Source organism: Acanthochromis polyacanthus, chromosome 9 (assembly GCF_021347895.1).
Source record: "Acanthochromis polyacanthus isolate Apoly-LR-REF ecotype Palm Island chromosome 9, KAUST_Apoly_ChrSc, whole genome shotgun sequence".
In the NCBI taxonomy this organism is placed as follows: Eukaryota; Metazoa; Chordata; class Actinopteri; family Pomacentridae; genus Acanthochromis; species Acanthochromis polyacanthus.
In genome coordinates, this window is record NC_067121.1 from 31,680,597 (window position 1) to 31,692,846 (window position 12,250).

The following is a 12,250-nucleotide window of genomic DNA, read 5'->3' on the forward strand; positions in this document are numbered from 1 at the left end:
AGATGAAAAGGTGCCATTAATTAAATCTGATATTAGCTATTGTGTTTTCCCGTTTCCACTCCTTTAAGAGGGGCTGACGCACAGATCTGATGCTGGTGAATCATCAGGATCTTTATTTAAAGTCACTCCGAGCAGCACACTGTCACTGCTGCTACCATATAATACATCTGTGATAAATATGTACACACACAAACATACACAGTCAAATGTGGGTCATCGTTTAGGTTATGTAGAAAAAAATAGTCTGTGTTTTTTTTTTTTATTTCCAGCGTACATTGGCTCTGGGCCGCTCTCCAGGAGAAGAACAGTGTGTGAACTCAGTCACCCCGGCTCTTCACTGTATCTTCCTCTCCTGGTGATTTTTGCTGCTGTAGCTGTGCCAGTCGATGTTGGCTGAGCAGTCGGTTTTATACGTTAGTCTCCAGCCCGTTCATGTCAATGGAACAGTGGTCCTTGTCCCTGTGCTCTCTCTTGGGATGAGAAGAGTGAGCGTGCTTCTTCTTCTCGATTGGTCGAATGCCCTCCTCGAGCTGGATCAGGCGGGCCACATCCGGGGAGATGTGGTCCTGTTTGCTGCCCGGTGGAGGCGGCTGGTAGCAGCCGTTCTTCTGGTTCTGGTAGGTCATCATCTGCTGGATGCTTATCATGGGTTTAGTTTCACATATCAGAGGTACCTAAAGACACAAGAATGAAGAAGAAGAGTTCCTCAGAGTGCACTAGAGCCAGAAACATGTACTATGTACAAAAAGCTAACACCTACGGTTAAATTAGGACACATGCTGCTTTTGTGATAAAGCTAGAGGTCCTACATTGTGCCCTTTCCCACAAGCTCCCAGAATGTGTCTTTCAAAGATGGTTTGTTCCATTATGACCATATAACTCCTGTTTTATATCTGTATCTGTGGTCTATGGCCACTTCAGGAAGAAGACTCTCTCTGAGTCTGATTGACAAAACAAGGAAAACTGCTGACTGCACAGCACCCGATCGATGAGATGAGTGTGTGAGACCAGGACTTTCTCTCTCGGTGATCATTTGACTTGGAAATATTGAGTTCACAGCACAGCCATTGTTTTTAACTCCCATGTAGTGAGTTTATCGGTGCTGGGCAGCAATTTGCAATTGACACTCCAGTGACTGCTGGTTTAATAGGCTCATTATTTCATACTTATTCAATTGTCTGACAACAGAAAAGAAAAAAATGTGTAAATGTAAAATAGCTATATTTTACATTTACACATTGGGCTGTACATAAAAATACAATCTATGTGAGCACAGAGAGCAGGAGAGAAGCAAACTGATGTAAACATTGACTGAAGTGAAGAACAACACGTGACATGAAAACACAGTAAGACTCTTAAGATCTCTTCCATCTCTGAATGTCCCTCAGCTTTGCACTTTCTACAGAGCTCTGATCTGTGGCCATACGATCCAAGCTAATGCTAACATTAGCCACACAATGAGCTAACGCTAAGGATTTTCCTGTTGTTGTGGGGACACTGCCGTCAAGAATGAAAGTTGTCGGCTGGATCTTCAGTTCCACAGATGCTGGAAGTGCCTGAAAACTCTTGCAGCCAACAACACATCTCTTGAAAGTAAATAAATCTGTGAGGCAGATGTTTCTTATAAGCAGGCTTGAGGAATGGCAGAAGTAAATGCAACGGCTTTTAGTTTACACCTCAAAGTGTATAACAACTACAAAAGAGACACAAAAGAAGAATTTTCACCACATGGGACATTTAACATAGCACAGGAATACTACTCAGAACCGGGCAGGGGGCATTTGCCAATGAGGTGAGAAGTACAACTTAATAAGTAGACCCATGTTGAGTACATGTGGCGGCTGCAGGGTGCCCAACACCAAGACTGTGCCGCTTTGTGTGACTCTCCCCATGCGGCAGAGACTGTTTTATAGGGGTTTTAAATGATTGACTGTATTGTTGTATTGTTTAGGTAGTGCTGCAAGCACCCTGAAGCACTGTATTCTGTAATCACAGATATAAAGGGTCAGACACTACTTTTACTGTGGATAGAAAAGCTGAAAAAGGATGGATGGCCGTTAGCTGGTGCAGAATTACATAATTTAGTAATTTAGTGTTGCAAGTTATCAATGTTTGGCATTTCAGTCTTTATTTATCTGACATTTTCCACAGTTTATCCTGTGTCTTAGTATTTCTAGTGTTGCAGATGGTGGTGGCCTCAACTCTGAGTATGCAACTTTGCTCACTTTTGAAGGTGATATGTTTTGAGATTTTTTGAGTGTGTTGTTTTGTTTGAAGGAGAGTTGGCTCGAGTCAGATTTCTCAAAGGTTAGCCTACTTCCATAGCTCCTTCAGTGAATGGTTGGCCTCATGACTGATGTACAGCTGCCTTCTCTTACTTTCTTCACCTTTTCAGACTTTTAGAAAATACTTCACCAAATAACCAGTTATAGCAAGTAAATTACACTGACTGCTGTGGCCTCGAGTCACATATTTTACAACTATACACAGAGTGCAAAAAGGCAGCTGTGACACTGAGAAAAGTGAAGAAACAACACCATACAAACCAAATGGTTGGCTCGTGATTTACACGTTTTAGAGACTCCACCAGATAAAATGTTAATTTATTTTAAATGAGTCCTTCCTAGATTTGTTTCCATTAAACCCATCCACACATCTTATGAAGGAAAATTGTGTTATTCACACATTTACTCTGTCAGGTTTTCCACTGGTTATAATTCGAAAAAGGGATTTCACTTGGCTCTCTTTCTATCCTTGTTTTTTTTCCTGCTGTATGAAGCTGACAATTTATAGGCTTTATTAATTGGAAAAGGTTGTCAAATTCCACCTCAACCATCACTTTGCTGGGTGACATTAGGAAGTGGCGACAGGTAGCAAAAGGGAATCAATACTCTAAGACAAGTCAACAGAAGATGCAAACGATTAAGCAATGGCTCAACCAATAGTTTCTAGCAAAGAAAGGTAAATCCACCCTTCACCAATCACATTTTCCTGTTATCTAGGAATAATATGGAGCGCTATCAGGCTTCTATGTAACTTTCTGCTCCTTGTTTTGGTGCTCAGTATCAGGAAGGTTTTACGCCTCCACCCCAGTTGGTGAAACAGTAAACATGAGTTTTATCTTGTTTTTGTGTTGAAATGCTACAATCTTTTTATCCATTTTGAATTCCCTTTAGGAAGCTTTTTTTTAGTTCTTGCTAATTGCTACATTCATACAAATCTCATGTCTGTGCATTACGAAGCAACAGCCAAGATTAATTTAGCCGATATTGACATAAAGACTATAAGCGGGTGGTAACAGCTAACCCACTTTATTGACTGTGGAGTGACAAGTCACCAAAATAGCTGTTTCTATCTGCTTCCACCGTTTCCACTAAGGTAAAGTAAGGTAACTGACAGCTCCATGTTTAAGGTATCAACATAAGAATAGCTTCAGTTTTCTCATCCAACACACAAGAAAGTAAGGTAACATATTTTTCTAAATGTCAAACTATTCCTTTGAATCTCCTACGCAGCTTAATGAGTTGAACTTCAGTGTGCAAAGCGACATTTTATTCTCTTCAATTCGCCTTTCAGATTACGATAAATGTTGCTACACTTAGGCACCATCAGAGTCCATCGATTTGGCTTTGAACGCTCTCACCTGCTCTCCCTCTTTGACAAAATCTTTTCTGCAGATATGAGCCATGATGCCTGTAGCCAGAGCGTCACCCATCACATTCACCATGGTCCTGAATCGATCCCTGGATGAAGAAGTCAAAAGTCACCCACAGTGTTGATGAAGCTTGAGGGAAAAACTGCTCATAATCACTGCATATTATCTGAAACGGAACTGAAGGCCATTTGGCTTGCTGAGATTTATATAATAGGCATCAATAGTACATCGAGTGGGGCACAAATATTCACATATATGTTGGTGATTGTATCTCCACTTAAGCTCCAGGTAAGGAGCTTTAGATAAGACTTATTGGATGTCAGCTAAATGCCGTAGCATTTCCTGAAATGGGGACTCTGATTGCATTCAGCGTTTCTAAAGGGAAAGGTGAACCTTTACTCACAAAGCCCAATCAACGGCGATGATGAGGGTGATGTCATCAGTGGGCAAACCCACAGAGGTCAACACGATCACCATGGTAACAAGGCCGGCCTGAGGGATTCCAGCTGCTCCGATGCTGGCGGCCGTGGCAGTGATGCTGAGAGAACAGGCAGTGGAGGGAGCAGTTATTTTCACAGGATGTACGGGAAATTGTCCTCAGCAAAGCCTCAGTGTGTGATCGTTCTGAGCTAAAAAAGTGCAGCAGTATTAGTGAGAAGTGGAACAGCAGGAGTAAAGTGGATGCAGGGATGCTGGTGGGAAACGACAAGGACAATTCTGAAGTACTCATCATTCATTTGAATAGTGCTGTTTTGTGGTCCTTTAGACTTTATTGCATGTCAGAGGACAAAATAGCACGATTCACTCAACATTTATTTGGCAGCTACAGTTTGCAGATAATCAGCTTTCATCGGGGCCAAGAACGAGCTACCTAGTATATTTTTGACTATGTTTAGTTTAAAATCGACATATTTGTGTTGGAATGCATGACGAGGAGTGTCACAATGCAATGTAAAGATTGGAGGAAAAACTGGATGAATCAATAATATGGATTTCTGTATTCACGTTATGATAGCGGAAATGAAATGAAATGTATGTTTTTTCGTACATATTTTATATAATGTGAAAAATATTACCTTTTTTATTTTTATTTTTAACTTGCACTGTTTCTCTTAAGATTGCGCTTCATGTCATTGTCCAGACTGCAACAACAATAATGATACTGAATTGAATTCATGAAAAAGTGACCAGTGTGAAGCTGACATATTCAGATGCAGCCAAATTATTAGGAGCACAAAGGGATTAGCTCCCATGTGACGTTCAGTGCTTTTGCTTGTAACACGGTATATTTTAATTGTAGTGCTATGAAACCTAATTAAATATAAAATCTGAATTCAAGATTCAGTGGGAATGACCGAGGCGATTTTCTTCTCTGACATGTTGGATCTTTGAGAACAAGCTGACAGGGCCGGTGAGGTTGGGGCTGAGGTTGGGTTAGCATGCAGATGGAGCAGCTTCATGGTCAGCGGCCAAACGGCACGGGAACAGGGCGCAGAGAGGGAAAAATTATTATAATTCTGGCGTGACAAGGGAGATAAGTAATACAGGTCATATGGGTTTTACCGCCAAGGGATTATGAGGGAATGTGCACAGACTGCAGCCATGAGGAGAGGTCTGCTCTTAATGTTATTACAGTGGGACATCAAATCAGAGAAGTGACAGGACTTTCTCCTGGACCTGTGAGGAAGGGGGGTGGCTTGTTTACCTGGAGCTGAAAATGATAGAGCTGTGGTGTGGCTGGATGTGGGCTGTTGATGTTTTCGTCTGTTTGTCTGTCTGTCTGTCTGTCTGTCTGTCTTTCCCCAGGGCTTCCAGACTGATTTAGCAGAAATCAGATCAGACTAAGAAGCTCATATGAGGCGTAATCTGTGTGACATTTACATATATGTGTATCTAGTAAATCCCATAATATTTGTTATTAATTCAGAATTAAACTAAATGTGTGACGTTAGATTAATTCACATGTTGCTCTCAAAACACCACAAGTATGCCTCTTGGACCGTTTTTTTTTACCCAGATGGAATTTGCATGCGCTGTCACACTTTCGGGTGTTTTTCCTCATTTGCAGTAATTGTTGAGATAAATATCTCTCCACAGAGATGTTGAGGGGACTCATTTTTAAACAAAACAGTTCATGGGGAAGTATGCATCTTCAATTTCTTGAAATGTGTTAGATAAGAATATTGTTGTTGGAGCCATCAGCCAGTTTGGTTTGCAGAAAAAGCAGAAGCAAACTAAGTGGTTCTGAAATAGCTCCATTATTTCCCATAAAACCAACAACAAATGTCTACTTCAGACAGGGTAAGGGTCGTTGTTTTTCCTGCTCCCAGTCTTTATGTTAATCTGAGCAAATCGATGCCAAGCTCCAGAGTTAATTCACAGAATGCCAATGCTAGCACTCCCAAGAAAGTAAATTATAGTCTCATTTGTTAGAAACTTCCCTTATATATTCCTTAAATAAATCTGTATAAACAGCAAAATGTTTGCAGGAAACAGCCTGGGATATAAAGCTTTGTAATATGGCATTTCACTTTGGTTTTTATAGGGATTAACAAAAAAGCAAATAAAGTATAATGGATGGATTTTGTTACTTTTGGGTAGACAAAGTTTCAATCATCAAACTCACAGCAAGAAATCAAAACAAAAAATCAATTTGTAAAAAACTGAACTAATCTTTTAAACTGATTAACTCTGACAACGGTATAATTAGATATTTATCCCAGCAGTTACTACAAATGAGGTGTTCTTTTAGCAAGAAACTGTTTTCAAACTTTTGCTTTCAATGTATTCCAGCAATTTAGGAGTGTATTTCCATTTTTCCAAATTTAGTGAAAAAAATGCTAAAAATCTTAGATGCAGTGGAGTTATTATGGTCTTTACTGTCAAATAAAGGAAAATGCCTGTGTCTTTTAAACTCTACTCCCAAGCTGAAGGCCTTAGAAAACTTCTCCATATCTACACCAGACATTTTCAACTGTTTTCACAGGTGAAAACATGAAAGTTTAAAAAAAAAAAATAGTTCTAACAGTTTGCTCTTCTCACTCATATTTGATCAAGGAGTTATGAACGTTCCATCTAACCGTGCTAATTATCCTTCTCTCCTTACCCTCCCTCTCCTCCTGACATTTATTTTACTTCATGAAATAGTCCATTGAAAGTCATCTTTCTGAACACGCTCTTTACCTTATGGTGATGATCTGCCCAAAGTCGAGTTCGTAATTATTCACTTGGGCGATGAAGATGGCTGCCACCGCCTCGTAGAGTGCTGTGCCATCCATGTTGATGGTGGCGCCGACCGGCAGCACGAAGCGGATGATGCGTCTGTCAATGTGGTTGTTCTCAAGGAGGCACTTAAAGGTGATAGGCAGAGTGGCAGAGCTGCAGCAGGAAAAGAAAAAAAGAAACTGGTCACGAACCGTCTGAGAAAAGCAGTGCAACACCATGAAACACCTTCTAAAGGAAATGCAGATGTGTAAATTATAGATGTTTTCATTCAAACAACAAAGATACAATTCAAAATGTGTTTTTTAATTATTCATAGTATCAATTTTGTCCCTGGAGAGATGGTAAGAGATAGAAAACCTATGCTAGTAGGGGTTGTATATGTGTGTGTTTAACATTCATTTTCACAGTTTTCCTATTAAGCTAGCAGTAGTCACATACAATAAACAGTATTATATTTACAAGAACCTGCAGTGCAGGTACAGAATAAATCCTTGAAATGTTCACAATCAGCAGCAGAGCATCTGAAGGGAATCAAGATGATGACTAACATGCTGATTGTAAATTATGAATTCCAGGTTGCAGCATTGTTGGACAAGGCCATTCTATACGCAGCCATATCCTAAAAGATGGCCTTAAAGTTGAGGTTAGGGTCACAAACAGCCATTTAATTCAAGGTAACTTCCAAGATTCTCTCCATTTACACTCTAAAAGCAAAGAATGCACATTGGCTCCGACCTTGGAACACTCTTAGTTGCTTTGTGTGTTCGGACCATAAATTGAAATGATTGTTGTTATATTTATGCAGTTTTTTTGATCTGAAATGCATAAAGGAAAACAGTCAGTGCATTTATACAAAGTCAAATTTTTACCTGGAGGAGGTGGCCAAGGAGATCAGCAGGGCCTGCAGAATGCCTCTGATGTAAACTATAGGGCTCTTCTTCGTTATGAAGAAGTACATAGCAGGGAGGATGAACAGGCCATGCAGGACCAAACCCATTACCACAGTGATGGCGTAAAAGCCCAGCTTCTTTCCCATGGCTGAAGGATCGTCCATTTCTAAGATCTTTCCGGCAACCAGGAACACAATACCGAAGGGGAAATACCTGCAAGTGACAGAAGGATAATGGTAGAACAGATGTTCAGGGTATGATTGCCAAAAGTTGTTCCCAGAATAATAATTTTCTTGATGCCGTCAAACATAACGGCACTTTGAACATTGCGTGCAAAAATCAACATGCTTTAAAGCAAAGGATGCAATGATAGTCTTAACATATACCTACAATGTGCACCATTTTAGTGTAGTACTGTAGCATGCTAGCATTTCCCAAGTATCACCAGAATACAGCTGAGGCGGATATGAATAATATGAGATTTATGTGTTTTTGGCCATAAAATCTAAGTACTGGTTGTTTTGTGTGACGTGATGCTGAGGGAAAAGTGATAAACTCCCTAAAGTGATTAGGATTTATCCTCAGGAGGGCATGATTGTGTCCACACAATTCCATAGCAACTCATCCTAGAGGAATTTGTCTAATTTGTTATTTATTACTATTATCATTTATTGAATATCACTTTATTTTGGTGCACGTTACTTCCAACCTACCACACTTACCAAATGACAATGGCAACAATCTTCAGAACTGCCTCATTCAAACTCTGGCAGAAGTTGACCAAAGCACTGCCATTGGGTCCCATTCTTCCCAGCATTATTCCTGGATTGAAGACAAAAGACAGCAATTATGCCGCATGCATAAATGGATAATCATTGTAACTATCTGCTGTGCACCTGCAATAATGTTTTTAGTCGTGTTAACTGGTGAGAGTGAGATAATTTCTGTGTTGTTGATAATTTCTTCCTCGTGGGAGCACAGATCATTTGAAGCAAAGTTATGCAAAAAAAAAAAAAATGGATGTAGCAGTTCTGCAATTATGCCATTCATGTGTGTGCATTCCTCTGTGGTGGGGCCAAAACACTCACCCATAGTTGCAGAGAAAATAACAATCCCCAGCACGTTCATGCCTTCACTGGTGCCGGGCGATGTTTTCATGATGACGTCAGGAGGCGGCGTGAGATCCAGGGAGAAGTTCTGGACATCGGTGCCGTTGTCGTCCTGAATGCCGTAGATGTAGACCCTGCGCGTGGTGGTCTCATCCAGGAGCTGAGCCACCGTTGGTTTGGGGATGAGTTCTGCTACTCTTTGGGTTCGATACTTGAAACCGAAACAAAGCACAGGCCCTAATATCAGCAGAGTAGACGAGGTACCAACAGAAACATGATGCTGACATGTGTGTGGTAATATCAATGAGTTCAGCTGTTTTATAACTTCTATTTCTACACTATTTTCCCATGTAGATGAATGCCAGCAACTCATGGATAATAAGGGGCAAAAATTACTTATATGCTCACGTGTCATTTTAATGTTAATCTAAAGGAAGAATCTCATGCTAAAAGCAGGCGTGAACTAACCGTGACGTCACCCGTTGGTTTCAACGCCGAGAAAATGAAGCCCGGATTTTACTACTTCCTGGTCGCCGTTTTGGATTTTTTGGAGCCAGTGACGTAAAAAGCGTCATCAAACAGGCTGGACCGGAGAGCAACTAGGGGCAGGATTGGCTGAGGACTCTCTTATCCCGCCCACATTTTACCGCAGAGGCTTCTGTTGCTGTCTATCAAGTATAGCCACGCCCCCTGGCTCCACCAACTTTAACGATTTATTTAAAATTCAGTATTGATTTATTTTGAGATCGGCCACCTGATCTCTCATTTTGACCATGAAAACTAACAGGAAAAAATCCTGAGCTGTAGAACATCAGTCTATCAAATTTTATTTTTTCCGGTGATGAATTGGGGTCTATGGAGCAAAAGCTTTTTGGAGCCAACCCTAGCGGACGGCGTGATATTGCAAGTTTTTGACACTTCCGGGTGGGCTTCAATTTTGGAGCCAGATGCTACGTCCACTTTATATACAGTCTATGGCTAAAAGAGAAGGAAGAAAAAGGCCAATTCACACTTTCCACAGCAGGTGTCCACAAGGCTACACGTGATTTTCAGCATTCGTGTGCTTTAACCTCAATTCCAAAACACAGTAACACTATTTCCCACATAAAACTTTTTATTGTGTCAGTATTTTCACTCACCTGTTGAAATGTCGCTTGAACCAAGTTGGCTGGAAACATGTTGCTGGAGAAGAGAATTTAGGAAATTCATTAATGTCTTTCAATGAATGACAAAAGTGACCATATAATGTAAATGTTAAGATAATCCAGCGTAAAACTAATCTATAAAACCTTATGCTCATTTGAAATCTTAGGAACACAAATAAGAGGAGGACTGATATGCAATAGTATGTTTACTTGTCTCTTAGTTTCTAATTCAAGCTACATGATGTGTGCAGTGGATTCATGGCCACGTAGCGCCCTGCAAGACAGTGAATTAGCATCTTGTCCTTTGCAGGATCCATATCTCTTCTATCTGTGAAAATAAAATCCGTTCCAAGGTTTTCATTCTCTTCGTGTTCATCTCTCCCCTGCTGTTGACAATAATTCCATTTGTACATACTCTCTTGATCCTCATTAGTGCTCCTTTGGGAAATATCCTGTCCCAAGTAGTTTGTTTTGTTAGTTATATATTTTTCTGCTCCCTCACAATCTGCACTCAAAGCTGCTGTAATACACTTTAATAACCCTTATATAAAGCCGACTCATGTCTCAGCTGAGCGGCAGCCTGTTGGGTGCTCTGCCCGATCATCTTAGAATAGTCGGGTGTTCAGCAGTTCAAGAGCAATGAAGAATGTAATCTAAAGCTGCAGGAGCAGGTTGAATAGGCAAAACAAGGGCAGTGAGTGGAAAAGTGGGTATGATGTGCATCTGGAATTAAAAACAGAGGCTCAGCAACCCTCAGAGATGCAGATGATTCAAAAGGTTGTTCACTCAAAGGATGCAGGATAGAATAATATATGTTGAGGAGCTATTATGAACCTTCAGTTGGCTTATTTACATTACATAAACACCCCTGCTTCTCTGTGTGGAGTTTGTCTGTTTTCCACAAGCCCAGTCACATGCATGTTTGGCGTGAATATGAGCTTTGGTCTGTCTTTCCTTTTCATATCAGGTCTGTAATAGAGACAGCAGTGCAGAGTGAAGCTCAAACTCACCCAGCATCACCTGCTCCAGCACACTATTCTTAATGGATGAATATAAGGTTGGATGAGCGCAGACATACACTGCAATCACTGTAATTTAACTGTCACAGCTCAATGATTTTCAGGCGTGCTTTAGCTCTGATTAAATGACACCTTTGGATGAAGAACTGGGGTTATACAGAATGTGACTGAAGTGACACTTGGCAGCATTACGAAACACCACAAATGCACATTGATGATGCTAGAATGTTCCAGTAAAGCGGGCTTTAGAAAAAATAAAGTAATGATGGATGATGATGGAGTACCTAAAAACATTCTCCACTCTTTTATTTATTTTCAACGTTGAATCGTTGTCACTGTAATTTGCCTTTTTCTTTTTACAAGAATTTATGAAAAAAAAAGACTCTTTCATGTCAAAGTGAAAACAGATCAGAGAAAATAGTGTCAATTAATGTAAAAATATGATATATCAAATAAATGATTGCGATAGTATTCACCCTTTTCAAATCAGTATTAGAAGATGCACCTTTGGGCGCAATGACTACGCAAGACAGGAATGACTATGGGGGTCTGGCTCATTCTCCGGACTCCTTTGTATCTTCTGCCTCATCCTGAGTATCAGAGGTCCACAGTGTCAAGTTGTCTCTCAATAGCTGCATGATTAGTGTACACTCTTTGTACGATTCTTCACTCAGCGCGTCAAGGTCTGCAATGGCATCATCAAAAGCTGCTTTGGCCAGTTGGCAGGCTCGGTCAGGTGCGATCTCATAGTAAAACACCGAGAAATTGAGAGCAAGACCAAGACGGATTGGGTGTTACAGCCTTAAGCCCCCTTAAGTGGGGTGAATATTTTTATAGGCACTATATTTTAATCAAACTTGGGTAAATTATTTAAACTGTATTAAGTTTCTGCTTTTTAACTGTGACCACATACAATATTAAAGCGTCATAATGTGTTTTTCCCAGTCTCATGCTTAGTGGCCTGCTCATCAAGTCCCACTTAAACTTTAGCATCAGTCAAAGTTTTACCATTAATTTAGACTGATGGCCAACCAGGGCCACTCCCTGATAGATTCTTAGATTAGGGAGGAAATCTTTGAGGTCTTACTATATTCATGCAGTTATTTTTTTTTTATACTCCACATAACGTATTCATATAAAGACATGGTACACAATTAAACTCCACATGAAACAATGCAGGGGCATACTGATGTAAGTCAATGTGTTG

General features: G+C 40.4%; 1 protein-coding gene across 1 annotated transcript in view; it reads right to left on the bottom strand.

The window, feature by feature from the left end:
• Positions 1 to 400: 400 nt before the first annotated feature.
• The window catches only part of slc1a7a (solute carrier family 1 member 7a), a 35,675-nt gene continuing 23,825 nt past the window's right edge, over positions 401 to 12,250 (bottom strand). Inside the window, exons 4-11 of the mRNA XM_022212765.2 lie at positions 10,019 to 10,061; positions 8,859 to 9,090; positions 8,493 to 8,592; positions 7,750 to 7,983; positions 6,839 to 7,033; positions 4,059 to 4,193; positions 3,644 to 3,743; positions 401 to 674 (exon numbers count right to left, since the gene is read on the bottom strand). Coding sequence (XP_022068457.1) covers positions 408 to 674; positions 3,644 to 3,743; positions 4,059 to 4,193; positions 6,839 to 7,033; positions 7,750 to 7,983; positions 8,493 to 8,592; positions 8,859 to 9,090; positions 10,019 to 10,061 — 1,306 coding nt within the window. The 3' untranslated portion in view covers positions 401 to 407. The remainder of the gene's footprint in view (positions 675 to 3,643; positions 3,744 to 4,058; positions 4,194 to 6,838; positions 7,034 to 7,749; positions 7,984 to 8,492; positions 8,593 to 8,858; positions 9,091 to 10,018; positions 10,062 to 12,250) is intronic.